Genomic DNA, 14,446 nt, shown 5'->3' with positions numbered 1-14,446 from the left:
GAGACTTTGCAGCTGAGTGAGAGGGGAAAGCTGCTGAGCACTTTTCAGGATCAGGCTTGAAGTGGTTCCTGAATCCCAGAGGACTGGGCTGCTGGCTGTGTTGTGGTTTGCACTGCACTTCCAGTTTGCCCTCAGCCACATTCCTGCCTCCCTGAGCCCTCCTGCCCCCTGTCCTGCTCCTGACACGTTGAGAGCATGGATGGTATGTGGCCATGTGCCAGCACCTTCCCAGTGCTTCCTTTTTGCCTGATGTCCCAGGCTGCAGGGCTGCTGCTGCACAGGGGCTTTGGGGGGCTGCAGTCACCCCTACAGGTGTAAGGAGTTGCCAAATAAGTGTGCAGTGCACTGGATAGGAGGGGAAATCTGCTCTAAGCAGGATCTTTCCCTGTAAATTTTGGCTGTCTGGTTTCTCCCTGGCTCTGCCCCCATTAGGTGCTGTGGGTTCAGCCCTGTGGGTCATACAAGGTCATTCCATGGCATCTCCACCTTTCCCTTTGGGGGAGAAATGGCACGAGCAGAGTCTGCCCAGACATGTGGTTATCCCAAACACTTCACTTGCTATGCCAAATCTCTTATGTAAAAGCCCAACAGTTTTTTTTTCCATTGCCATAAAGATGTAATTTGTGTATCTTGTAAGGGGCACAACCACCAGCATTTTCCTGTTAAGCACCTTCCCATTCCCATCCTGTTGATTTGGATGTGCAAGCCACCAGCTACTCCAAGTACTCTGGAACCTGTTCATAGAACTTATTTATTACAGCTGAGCATGAAGTTAACTTTTTCATGATAGGCCACCCAGTTAATTTGCTGAAATACTTTCTGGCTGATTTTTTGCAAGTGCAGTTCAGCTTATCTGAGTCCAGACCTTACTGCAGTCAGGTCTCAAAGCTGGCCGAGCTCCTTCAGTCAGGAATCCAACACAGACTAAGCTGTGTAAGCACTCACTTTTCCTTCCTCCTGCAGCCTTTTTTAACAAAACCTTGTAACTCAGGAGCTTGCACAAAACCAACACAGTCTGAGTTGAAATTTGCCTCCGTGTTTTCCACAAAAAGCAGGGCAGGAAGAGATGTCCAGAGGTCATTCTGTCCTCCCCAGTGCAAAGGAAGGTCAACCATGCCTAATTAATTACTGACACTGGTCACTTAAAACTGTTCTCAAAACCAAATTCAAAGCTATGAAAATGAACTTGGTTTAGTGTTAAGCATCACTCTGCACTTGAAACTGCAGCCTTTAGAAATCAGTTGAGCCCCATTTGATTTGTGTGTGACATGCAGCTAAATTCCTGCTCAGACTTGATCAGAAGGTGCTTCCTGTGGCATTAGTGCCTTGGGGGAGAGAAATACTCTGGCTTCAAATTATCAGAAAGTCCATCACTTTATTTGAGGTGCCTAACAGTGTTTATAATCTCCAGTGCTTTTATTCAAGTGCCTTTTGGCTACCCCTGAGTTTGAAGGCATCTCATCAGAGATCTTAGAGCAGTGTGATTTGCAGGGAGCACTGAGTAGGCATGAAAACTGAAGACCCTTGAAATTACCAGTTACTCCTGGCTGATTGCTACCTACTGGTTAGGCTCCTTACTGAGGAAACACCTGCTCTTATAATAGCCAAGGAGAGACCAAGGGTAGGAAAGCCATCTGCATAATCTAATGAGCATTAAACCAACCAAGTCAAAAGCCAAGGAACTGACTTAATCTGCTGTGATCTTTTCCCCTCCCTCATGCAGAGGTGAGCTCAGGACACAGTTGCATCTCCCAGTCTCAGGATGTTCTTAGGGCGGTGCTCAAAATAATATGCATGAAAAGCAAATCTGTGATGTGTGGAATTCATGATTTGGGAGACAGCAAGGATGGCTGAATGGACTTTCAGAGTGCTGCAGTGTGCCACAGGGGCCCTGCAAGCCAAATTTCCAGCTCCTGCAGTGAAGCAAAGTGTAAATCCCAGTGTCTTGAGGGGGTGGCACGTTGTGTGTAGTGTGTCTGTCTGCCAGGGCAGGGTTGGCTGATAAAGCAACTCGTCTGTCCTCAGGTCTTGCTCTCAAATTGCACATCCCTTGTGTTTGAAGACACCATCCCTGCTGACGTGTTAGTAGGTACTGAAAGCTGCCTGAAGTTCAGTTCCTGTGTGGGGCTGGGAAGGGAAGGAAAGGAGGCACCCACAAGTCTTGTTTCCTTCTGAGGAGACTGATGTAGCCCTTAATTTCCACAGCCATAGAATGAAATGGGTACAACCCTCATCAATAACCTGACCTGACTTTGTATTGAGGTTCAGTAGTGCTAAACCTCTCCTGCAGAGAAAGTAAGATGACCAAGGCTGGACTGCTTCTCTCACATGGTGGCTAATTGAGCAAACTTCCAACTGTTGGGAAAAAAGAGACTGAGAATCTGCTTTAGTGGCTTCAAGGAGCCAAAGTGGGGGAGCAATGGCAGCTTGGAGGACACTGCTCTGATTGCTCTGCTGGCAAATTTTGGGTCTGGCTGCTGACTGGGGGGCTCTGGGCAAGTCATCTCACCGTGGTGTAAAGTGTGAGTTGTGAGCAGCAGCCCTTTGAGGAATGAGCAGGGTCTTTGTGTGTGCAGAGTGTGAACTGCTGAGGGACCTTGGTCTCTGCCCAGCCTCTGTGTGCTACTGTAATGTAAATAAAAATGTGCAGATAACAACAAGGTCAAGGAACATCTCTCAAACTCGATAATTTTCCCTGATGGGAAGATTTATGTGGCTGTTGCTTTGCCGAGCTGGAATTGTGCCAGATTTTGATCAATGTCCAAGTAACCACGCAGAAATACTATACCAAGAGGGAGAAAACCAAGGAGCTGTTGGACTGCCAGGCTGCCATAAAGCTTGCTGTAAGTTTGCAATCAAAACAAAGCCCATCGGGGCCTGCGCGGGAGCAAAGCATCCGTTAAATGCTGGGCACTGCCAAAGGAAGTGGCAGAGCCGTTGGCTGGAGCAGCAGGAGAGCTGGCACACTGCACACTTCATGGGCTTCAGGGCTGCTTTTAAAATAGTCCCCACCACTGCAGACAGGAAAATGTTACCCTGCTAGTACAGGGAATTATTTACGTGGTTTCTCCATGCCAACTGTCTCTCTCTGCTGACCGCCCCTGTGTGAGGGATTCAATGGAAGAAAGGTTTTTTTTAAAAGAAAAAAATCCATCCAACCTAGCTGGGTTTTTTGATGCCTGGTTTGCCACACTGAGCAGAAAAAGACTTAAACTCCAGGACTTTTAACCTCCTTTCTTTGAGGTTTTGGGTTTTAATTACTATCTCAAATTGAATAAGAAGGAAGAAGCAGTGTTCACTCCTGGTGTATGACAGCACTTTAGGGTGTATTTTAAACTTGCAATAGCAAAACCACTTGTGCAGACAGAGAAATCAAGAATAGCTCCTGCTACTTGAACATTATAGGCCTGAGGAGCAGGATAAGTAGTGATTTAAAAATTAAAATTTAAGAAGGTATTACTGCAGGGTTAAAAGAAGTCTCACCTTAGCCCCTCACTGGAAGGTGCACGTTGTGTCTGGTTTTGGCAGCCTTCACCCCAGGCCTGTACAGTCCCTTGTACAGTGATGTCCTGAGTCCCTGTCCCTAATAATTTAAATTATTATTGGTACCAGTGCAGTTTCAGAGGGTGCTGGAGTGCTTAGACAAGAGCTGTGTAGTTCAATTCTACCTGTAATTATGGCACAGTTTGGAAAAGCTTGCTTCGTCTTTGTCTGTGGGTCTACTAAAGTGTCCTCTTGAGTGATTTGTGTGGTAATTTGGGATGTCAGATGGTCAGGGCTCTCACTTCCCTCACTTAATAAATGATGTTTCACATGGACTAGGTTTCTCAGGCATTAATTTATCTTTAATTCAAAGTCATTGCCTTTTGGACATTTCCAAAGCTTTTTTACCCTCATCTTCCGGATTCCTCTTGGTCCTGATTTTTATATTCTTAAAAATGATACCATTTTGAGTTTTTAAAGGTAAAGGAATGGCTGTAGAAGCAAATTCTTAGTTTTAAAAATTACAAAGTGATCCAGTATGGAAGCAGCTTCCCCAGCAAATGGTAAGGAAGCTGCTGGACCAAGGGTTAAAGGTACAGTGAGGCACATTAAAGCTTTATTTATGGCAGGACAGTACTCCCAGTGCTGCCAGATAGTCCAGGTAGCTATTTCTGTCTTCTGCAGGATCCAGCAGTTCAATGCCAGTACTGCTGGGAGGTTTGGAGCCACTTTGGGGTGTAAAATCCAGTGTGTTGGAGCATGGAAGTTAAAGAGGAGCAGGGAACTGACCAAGTTGGCTGCCATGGTTCTGCTCCTCCTTGTTTTGGTAATGTTCTTAATTAAAATCCTTTCTGAGTTGTGTCACTGATGACTGTTCAATCCTTTTATGTGGACTGTACAAGCCTTGTTTGAGCTTGAGGATCAAAATGGCCCTGTGGGGAGGCAGTGCCTGGGCCAGAGAGTTTTCTCTGCTGGGTGGGGACAGAAAGGAGCTGCCACTATCTCCATGGCACAGATGAGGAGCTGTGGGGTGGAGATATTGAAAGCCTTGGCTAAGGTCAGGGAGAAAAATTCTGAGAGAGGTAGGAGCTATGGATCTGTGGTTTGTTGAATTACAGTTCTGGGATTTAATATAAATTAATTAAAAATCCTTATCAAATTGGAGTTTAAGAGGCAGGACATGAGGAAATTGAAATGAAAAGAGACTCATATTTAGCCTCAGGTTATTTAAAGGGAAGACTTAAGTTACACTTCATAGTTTCAAACTTGTGACCCAAATGCTCTCTAAGAGTAGGAATTGCTCTCTGTGGGTGTTTTATTTCCCCTCAATCCTTGCACTGGATTCAGTTTGTTAATCAAGAAGACAGCAAACAGTTTTAGTGGTGGTCACCAGGGACCTGCAGCCAGCCTTGCATTCTCTGGCATGATGGATGTTGCTCAGAAACCTGAATTCATGCAGGGAGCTCCCCAGAAGGAGACTGAGTGAAACTTCCTAATTATCTTTTTTTTTGTTGCTTTTAATTCTTTCCCTATTTACCCCCCTCGATCTGAAGATTGAATTTTGCAATATTTCTGCTGCTGCTTTGACTTGATGGAACACTGGGAGAAAATCCTTCCCCAAATCTGAAATCCCAAGTAACATTCTAGTTATGAAATTCCATGTCCAGGGGATGCCAGCACCCCTTTTGGCTGCTTGCTGATCACCCTGCCTGTCACCAGCAGCATGAGCACATGAGAAACCAGCCCTTGTGGAACTAAGCTGGGCTCTTGAGATACCAAAAAACAGGGACCAGAAGCCTGATTCTGGAGCTATACAAGAGAGTCCTACTGGCATTTTTCTCCATCCTTGGAATGCAGTGGGTGTTGAACAAATGGTGGCAGCATCAGAACTGGACTTGGCTGTTTCCTGCACAGATAATCACATGTATTCACACAGGGGTTTGGTTTAGGTTTTTAGCAGTTCCCTCCCTCTCTGCTGCAGATCTGTTTGTTTGTACACAGCTATTTTGGTAAAATTTCCCCAAGTTAGGTATGTGTTTACTTTTTGCTTTCATCTAATCAGCAGCTCACAGGGTAAGTTGATGTTCTATATTTAGTCCAGATATTCAGTAGAGATGATTAGGGCTGTATTAATGCAGAGGGTTTTGGGTTTTTCCTAGGATGTCTCGCTGCTTTTTCATTCCTTCTGTCCCTGCTCATGTTTCTCTGTTCAACCAAGAAGTGTCTGTCAGAGTATTTGTATGGCTTTCTAAACATATTTGAAATAATTTGCCTCTGGAAAGTGACTGTGGTCTGTTTGCCATGAGAAGAGTAGCTGCAGTCCTGATGTGAGCTGAAATATCCAATGTTTATGGAAGATGACATAGCAAAGCTGTTTACCATATGCTACACAAGGCTCAGTGATACTGGGCTATTTTTACCTCTGCAGTTTGCAGAGGGAAAACCAGAATACAATAATGCAATTTATGTATTCTCCTCTATTTCAAATGTGTCTTTGAGAGAGAACATGACAGCACTGTCTGAGCCAGGTCACGGGATTATCAGTGTAACACCAGTTATTATTTGAGCCTGGATCTCTAAACTTTAATATAAAACTGGGGTCAAAACCAGTCAGGTGCATGCAGGAAGAGGCATAATAAGACATTTATGAGATTCAAAGTGCAGATCACTTCAAGTTGGGATGTTTCTGATGACACCTTTCACTCTCAGCAGTTCACAGCATCTCCCTCTGCCCCTTCTTTCATTTCCCTGCACTGAGGTCCTCTGGCAGCTGCTGTCTGCTCTTCATTATGGGATTTCAGACTACCCCTTGCACCAGAGCAGAGTCCTGTGAGCTGACTGGGGGCCAGGCAGCATGGGTCTAGAGACAACGAACTTCAGTTGACGTGGAGCTGGAAGCTATGGATTTAGCAGCTTGCATCAGTGCATTCATGGAGTCTGCATTGCATCCTGTGTTCCCTGAGCACATTCTTAGGTTGCCCCGAGTGTTTTCTTGACATGAAGATGCTTTCTGAGCCAGCTAAAGCAAGAACAAGTCCCATGAAGCTTGCTGTGTGTCTGCAGGCTTTGAATTTGGGAGTTGCTGTTCCACTGTCTCTTGGGTCTTGAACTGTTCCCATCTCCAAGATAAACTGTGCCACAGGAACAAAGTCAATGGGGTAAAGAGCCTGAGTTTAAATATTGTCCACACAAGAAATGTCTCAACCTGTCTCCTTCACAAATCTCCATTTACACCCTGCTCTCTCTGTCTGTCTAGTTTGCTCTAGGTTGTATGGTTGCACCCTGGAAATGGGATGTCAGTCCCATTCAGGGAGCATAAAGGAAGAAAGAAAATCTCCCCGTTGCCGCCGCAGTGACAGCGAGTGAGAGCCCGAGCAGGAAGATGTCGGCAGTCGCCTCAGCCATCCAGGCTCCTCAGGGCCCCGTCAATCCACCGCCTCCAGAGGTGACAAATCCCAACAAACCTGGCCGGAAAACCAACCAGCTGCAATATATGCAAAATGTTGTGGTGAAGACCTTGTGGAAGCATCAGTTTGCTTGGCCTTTCTACCAGCCTGTTGATGCAATTAAACTGAATTTGCCGGTACGTTTCTGTCGTCTCCTCAGCCTAGAAAGCTTTGTGGTGGTCAGGTCGGTTTTGGGATTGCTTAGAGGGGGAAATATCAGTGCCTGGGATTGCTTAGAGGGGAAATATCAGTGCCTGGGATGGTGTTAGGCTCAGCCAGTGGCTTCATGTGCAGCAAGACTCTAATCCAGAACAAGAAAATGACGCTGCACAGCCCTGCAGCATCCCCTAATCACAGCCTCTGCAGGTGCTCCAGACCAGCCCAGGGAGAAACTGGGTTAACAGGTGGAAATCTTTTAAAGGCCGAAATGCTCTTAAAATTAGAAACTGAAACTTTGAGCATAGTTTTAGGCAGCCCTGATAAACTTCTGTGAGTGCCAGAGGCAGCCTTTTTAAAAGGGAGGCAGAAATGCTGATTCCCAGACTGGAGGTTGTGTGTTTTGGAGTCAGGTTAATGGTAAGACTAAAAAGATACAAATTAGAAAATAAATTAATATATATTTACATTTACAATTTCCACAAAATTTAGGGGGGGTGCTTTTTAGGAGGGGGGATGAGGAGAAAGCAGGGGTTAGAAGGACATGTGAGCAAAACTGAATCAGATGTAACATCTTCCCTGGTTTTCCAACAGGATTATCACAAAATAATAAAAAACCCCATGGACATGGGGACAATCAAGAAGCGCCTGGAACACAACTATTACTGGAGTGCCAGTGAATGTATGCAGGATTTCAACACCATGTTTACAAACTGTTACATCTATAACAAGGTAAAAAAACCCAGAAAAGCCTTTAGAAAACACCCAGCTACCCCTGTTACTGTGCAGGTTTTGAGCAGGGCCGGCTCTGGGCCCTCCTTGCAAGGATTTGAAATGCCACTAATTGCAACCACGTTACTTGAAATGCACAAAGCTGTCTTTGTGCTGCCTCTTTCTTCCCCCAGACTAGTTACAATGGCAAATATGCCTTTTAATTATAGGTAGATTTCTCTTTTGGGGTTATGCAGCAAGTTTTTATTTCTTTTATTGTCAGTTAGGAGTTTTCTGGGATGAGCTGCACTTAATGTAGTGCTCTGCAGGTGTTTTGAGGTGCTTTAATGCTGCATGTTATACTGTCTGGCACTAAACAGTATCTGTTAGCAGCAGAAAGGAGTTCAAGAATCTTAACTCTGTTCTTTGACTCTTGTCTCCATAAATATGTTCATACTTACACACATTTAAATTGCTTATTATTACTATTTTGGGTTTGGCTTGTTTGCTGTTTAGTTAGGTTGTTAAAATTCTTTGTGTTCTGTTTTCTCCAGTCATTTGTCATCATAGACCCAGACTGAAGAACAGCTGAAACAAACAAATTAATTAGTTTGAGCCACAGAATGTGTGTTTAGCCTCTTCCCTTGGACCTGCTGGCAAGCAGGGAAGGACAGCTCATCCATTCCAGTTTGCTGCTTCCACACTGCTGCACTGGATACTGGTTTATCAGGCTCCTTCTCAAAAAGTTCATCAAACTCCTGATAATTCTCTGGATGCAGAACACTTAGGGGCTGTAATTATTGCATGCTAGAGCAGAATAGAAGAGCAGGAGAGTGGCAAGCAAGGAGGGAGAAGAGCTAATCTGTTTATTGTCAGCGTTTGAATACCATAATTTATTTGAAGGGCCTCAGTGTTTTCCAAGCCCGGTCTTCACAGATCTGTGAATGATACAACAAAGGCTCATATTCTTCTTTGTGCAGCCCACAGATGACATTGTCCTCATGGCCCAAGCCCTGGAGAAGATATTTCTGCAGAAGGTTGCCCAGATGCCTCAGGAGGAGGTGGAGTTGCTACCCCCGGTTCCTAAAGGCAAAGGTCGCAAGCCCTCAGCGGGCACACAGAGCACAGGTAGGGATCCATGCAGGGACAGGGAACGTTGGGAGCTGTTCCCAAGGCCTGAGCCACCTCCTGAGCTGCTGGACTCTGCAGATGGTGGAGAGGCTGGGAAGGGAGAGCGTGGTCTCACAGTTAAAGCAGTGGGGAGGAGGAAGGTGGGAGATGTCTGGGAGATGCTCGCTCAGGGTTTCAGGGCTCGTGTGTCTCAAGGCCACCCTGTTTGTCACACCAATCTTGCCATCTGTGATTTGCCCATCCAGGCAGCACTTCAGGGAGGGAGGGCAGTGCTGTTGCTTCTCTATGCAAAAAAAAACCCAAGATGGTCAGAAATGCCAGTCTGCTGCCAGTGCCAGAGCATGGATGGAAAGTCTTCACAGATTTGGGTTTACACAGCTCACCCTGGGTCCTGGCAGAATTCTGGCACAGCAGAGACTTGGTCTCAAATTCTGCTAATTTCCTAAACCCTGTATATTTTCCTTTTGCACACATGGTTGCAACATCATAAAAGGAAAGGATTTATTAAGCCATTGCAAAAAGCTATGTACACCATTGCATATCAGTGGAAATTAAGTTGAGTTCAGCTTACCTAGAATTGATTTTAAATGGATTTAGGATTAAATGTCCAAGCGTGGTAAAACAGTTCATAAAGGACCTTGTGTGGGCTGAGTTAAATGATGAGAGTAATTTTTTTTTCCTCTAAACAAGGTCTAATTGTTGCTCTGGGAAAGTCAATTGTTCCTCTGTTTTCCCACATTTCAGGTGCTAAATGGAGCTATAAATCTATCCAAGCTCAGAGAAATTAATGATGATGTATCTTTTCAACATCCTTTGATAAAACATAGAAGGAGGATTGCTGCTTTGGTTATTAGGTAGTAGGTTTGTCCCCCTTTTTGTTACACCAGTGGGCAGGTTTTTAGCAGTGCAGGTGTAGCATCAGGGCCATCAGGATGCTTAAGCTCTACTGAGAATCATAAAATATGGAGTTGGAAGGGACCCACAGGAATTACTGAGCCCAACTCCTGTCCCTGCACAGCCCCATGAATCCCACCCTGTGGGATTGTGCATTTGTGGCAAATCTGAAGTGCTTTGCACTCCTGGCTGCTCAGGTGGCTCAGGGCAGTGCTTGTTGCCATTTGCATGGTGTGAAAACCTCCCACTGTTCCATCTCCTGCTGTTCTCCTGAGCTCACTGCAGCTCCAAGGGGCGAAAGCTGTCTCAGAACAACACTCCATGTGAAAAGCTGCAATTATTTTGTGCGTGGCTAACCTAAACCCATGGTACCAGGACTTAGATCAGAGATTCCTCACTTCTGTTGTACCCTGGGTGTAACAGCAAATCCCACCGTGTCCTTGGTGCTCTCCCGGGATCCCTCTGCCGAGTCCACTTTGCTCCCAGTACTCTCCCAGCTGTAACCACCAGCGCCTTTCCCCTCTCGTTCGTTCGACAGGAGCGCAGCAAGCCGTGGCCGTGTCTTCCGTGTCCCCGCCGGCCCCGTTCCAGAACGTCCCTCCAGCCGTGTCTCAGACGCCCGTCATCGCTGCCACCCCCGTGCCAACCATCACCGCCAATGTCCCGCCTGTCGCCGCCCCTGCCGCCGCCGCCCCGCCGCCGCCCGCCGCTCCGATCATGCCCGTGGTGCCTCCCACGCCCCCGGTCGTCAAGGTAAATGCGGGCAGTTCCTCTGCAGGAGAGGGGCTGCGCCGCCAGCCCGCGCTGCTGGGTCCCTGCCGTCCTGCTTTCATCGCCGGGTGTTGGGTTGGAGAGGGCTGAGAGCAGTTCTGCCACTTTTCACACGGTCCAGCCAAGGTGACGGCACCTGTGCGTGCTCCAGCTTGGCTCCAGCCTCTCCTTTCACAGCTTTCCCCTGTGCTGCTGCTCCAGGGCTCTTGGAATTCTCCCCATTTTACATCAGATAGCTCAAAGCATCTCTTCCCTCTGTAACTGAGCTCCTGATTTTACTGGGGCTGTTCCTTTAAGGTTTGTATCTCAAATAATCTATTCCCTCTGTGACTGAGCTCCTGACTTTTCTGGGGCTGCTCCTTTCAGGTTTGTATCTCAAACTCACTGAGCTCCTGACTTTTCTGGGGCTGCTCCTTTAAGGTTTGTATCTCAAACTCACTGAGCTCCTGATTTTACTGGGGCTGCTCCTTTCAGGTTTGCAGCCAAAGCATCTCTTCCCTCTCTGACTGAGCTCCTGATTTTTCTGGGGCTGCTCATTTAAGGTTTGTATCTCAAAGCATCCCTTCCTACTCTCACTGAGCTCCTGATTTTACTGGGGCTGTTCTTTTAAGGTTTCTATCTCAAAGCATCTCTTCCCTCTCTGGCTGAGCTCCTGATTTTACTAGGGCTGTTCCTTTAACATTTGCAGCCCAAAGCATCTCTTCCCTCTCTGACTGAGCTCCTGATTTTTCTGGAGCTGCTCATTTAAGGTTTGTATCTCAAAGCATCCCTTCCTGCTCTCACTGAGCTCCTGATTTTACTGGGGCTGTTCCTTTAAGGTTTGCAGGCTCCAGCATTAGGAATGTTCCTCTCTGCTTTCAGCCAGTTCAAGACAAGCCTGTCACTCCAGTTGGAGGAGACTGATGTTGCCTGCAGGTTTTGGGTGCATTAGTTCTGTCTTCCTTACTGAGTAATCTTCTGGGAGTTGTCACTGGTGTTTTGCTATTTATTATGTTAATTTATGGGTAAATGAAGACATTACCTAAATAATTGAAATTTTCTTAGCAAGCTGTGAATTGCTTTAAAAATGATGAAAGCATAGCTCAGAGAAAGCTGGGGATCTTTTTATCTAAACTGTGGAATTAACTGCAACAGTTTTGGTTGTGAGGTTGCTTGGACCAGCAGAGGCACAGAATTCTTTTGGTTTTTTAACCCAATAGTTTGGGAATTACTAGAGAAATTGTCAGATCTTGCAGCTAAGCTCTCCTCCTGTCTCACATTTCAGTTTCTGTCCAAATAATTTGCTTCTGACAATCAATTTCATTTTAAAACTCAAGGATGAACCCAGAAGTGAGTTTGCCAAATACACACTGCAAAATTAATTCTGCTTGGGATTTACTTAAGATTTCCCTTAGATTTCTCTAAGGAACTCCTTCCTCCCTATCTTCCTCTCCAGAGAAATAAATCCTTGACAGGAGCACGAGAGAGCTGACTGGACAGTCCCAGCTTGAATTTATGTGAGAGGGTTTATTTGCTTAAGGCAAAATCTACCTTAGCACACCCACTAAATGCAGGGGAGTGAGGGCTCATGGGTCTTTGGTCATTAATATGCTTTGGTTCAGAACTCACAGCCTGATCTGCCACTGGGGACTCAGACATGTGGTTAAGTTACTGACACTTGCTCAGTCCCTATGCATCAGCTGAGCTGCAGTAATTGACTGGGTGCCCTCCTTTCCCTTGGCAAACACCAGCTATGAGTCCTGGTTCCCTCTCAGTTAAATAACACATTTTGCAGCATGGTTGGGCTTGGGTTGGAGCCATGCAAATGGTTGGTTACTGTGGCTCAGGTGATGTGCAGTGTTGGAGCCTCTAGTCACAAATCCCATTTAGCCCAGTGAAGTAACTGGGGTTTTTGTATGTCAGAGGATAGGCAAAACTAAGGACGAGTGGAATATGGGTCTCCTTGAGCCAGGTCTCGTAAGCTCTTGGAGATCTATTTCACACCCAAGATAGCTCAGCTATCTGCATAAAAGCAGCAGGATGGCTTCTGTGGTAGTGTTGGAAACAAAAAGGTTTTAATAAAAGGCAAAATAACAGAACTCTTTACAGAGAAAACTGAGCTGGTGCAAGAGATCCTTGCCCCTGCTAAACACCCCACAAAAGCGATTAGTTTCTTTGTTCTCTTCTTTTTCTAGTAAATTCCTTTGGACAGAAGGCAAAAAGTCCTGCCTATTAGCTATCCTTAATTTTGAGGTGAAGTCCCCCAGGTCCTATGAGATGCCTTTTCACCAAATTGAGGAGAGAAACTTGTGGGCTTATTTCCTTTTTAAGGGGACAAAGAATAGTTTTGTCACTCCGTCAACAGAGCGACACATTCCTCTAGATGAGCTGTGCTAAGGTTTCTGCAGGCCATGTCCTCATGGAGCCTGTTCCTGTGCCATTTCAGAAAAAGGGAGTGAAGAGGAAAGCAGACACCACCACCCCCACCACGTCTGCCATCACTGCCAGCAGGAGCGAGTCCCCCACGCCGCTGTCGGACCCCAAACAGGCCAAAATCATCGCGCGCAGGGAGAGCGGCGGCCGCCCCATCAAACCACCAAAGAAGGACCTGGAGGATGGAGAGGTCCCTCAGCACGCAGGGAAGAAGGGCAAACTCTCTGAGCACCTCAAGTACTGTGATAGCATCCTCAAGGAGATGCTCTCCAAGAAGCATGCAGCCTATGCATGGCCCTTTTACAAGCCCGTGGATGCAGAGGCCTTGGAATTACATGACTATCACGATATAATCAAACACCCCATGGATCTCAGTACTGTGAAAGTACGTCCTCTTTTAGCACCTCTTTTGGCAGGGGGTCCCTCTGCTTGCAGAGGACGACTGGCTCCTTTGTGGGAGGGGGAAGGGGAAAGGGTGGAAACTGAACCTGTTTGGATACCAGCTGGATATTTTTATATTCTGTTTCTTTCCCCTCTCCCTTTTTTGCCATAACCTGGGACAGCTTTTTTTTTCTTCTGCCCTGCAAAGCAGATGATGTACACAAAGCAAAGTACAACGGCATTCTCTCCTCTTTGTGGATAGTCCAGGTATTTAACTGGTGTTCTTAGGATTGTGTTGCACTCTGAGAAGAGGAGGTGCTTTATTTCATAGGATCCAATTGATGGTATCCCATTTCCAGAAGCTGCTGCCGCCCTACTTGGTGGTGGCAGGTAGGCTTACACTGAGCAATTCCAGCGGGGATGTGATGGTACTCAGGGAGATATGTGCTGGTTTTGTGGTTCATGCTTGGCTCCTCAAGAGTATGGTCCAATATTCTTGTTTTTCCCAGTAGGTTTGGAGGTTTGCTGAATCCCTCCATGAAGCAAAGCCATGTCTTTGTAGTTCCCATCTTCTTTTGAGCCAGGCACTGCATTCTGTGTTGGTGGAGGGGAGACTTCCATGGTGGCAGGAGGTGAAGATGTTGTTGCTGGCTTTCATTGGCATTGCCAGAAGGGTTTTACTGCCAGCTGAGCCAGTGCCTGGTGACAGAAGGGCAGCTGTGGTTGTGATTCCTGTCATATTCCTTGGTAGATCCTGTGGGGTACCTGGGAACAGCATGTCACGCTCTGATGTGCCATGCATCCATCCCAGGGATGCTCTGGGTCTCCAGACATACCTGCAGCCTGCTACTTGAAGCCCCAGGTGATTGCAGGAAGATTAGAGGTGGACAGAGTGAAATCCTGACCCTCTCAAATACATTTCCATGTGTGCATAGGTGATTTCTTATTGCAAGAGATTATTGTGCTGTGTTCTGAAAAATCTAGGTGCAAAGTTGTGATTTCTTGGGTTGGTGATTTCTTCATGCTGAAATCTCTTTAAGGTCCTGACTTCATTCTTTTAA

The 14,446-nt window shown here is 46.3% G+C and overlaps 1 protein-coding gene across 2 annotated transcripts in view; it reads left to right on the top strand.

Moving 5' to 3' along the window:
• BRD3 (bromodomain containing 3) overlaps nt 1-14,446 on the top strand; it is a 45,943-nt gene that overhangs the window by 17,724 nt on the left and 13,773 nt on the right. For both annotated transcript variants that reach the window (XM_054516927.1, XM_036393793.2), the window contains exons 2-6: nt 6,740-7,066; nt 7,680-7,817; nt 8,777-8,924; nt 10,360-10,574; nt 13,018-13,389. In XM_054516927.1, coding sequence (XP_054372902.1) covers nt 6,866-7,066; nt 7,680-7,817; nt 8,777-8,924; nt 10,360-10,574; nt 13,018-13,389 — 1,074 coding nt within the window. In that variant the 5' untranslated portion in view covers nt 6,740-6,865. The remainder of the gene's footprint in view (nt 1-6,739; nt 7,067-7,679; nt 7,818-8,776; nt 8,925-10,359; nt 10,575-13,017; nt 13,390-14,446) is intronic.

Source organism: Molothrus ater, chromosome 20 (assembly GCF_012460135.2).
Source record: "Molothrus ater isolate BHLD 08-10-18 breed brown headed cowbird chromosome 20, BPBGC_Mater_1.1, whole genome shotgun sequence".
Taxonomy (NCBI): Eukaryota; Metazoa; Chordata; class Aves; order Passeriformes; family Icteridae; genus Molothrus; species Molothrus ater.
This window is presented reverse-complemented; position numbering and strand designations above follow the sequence as displayed.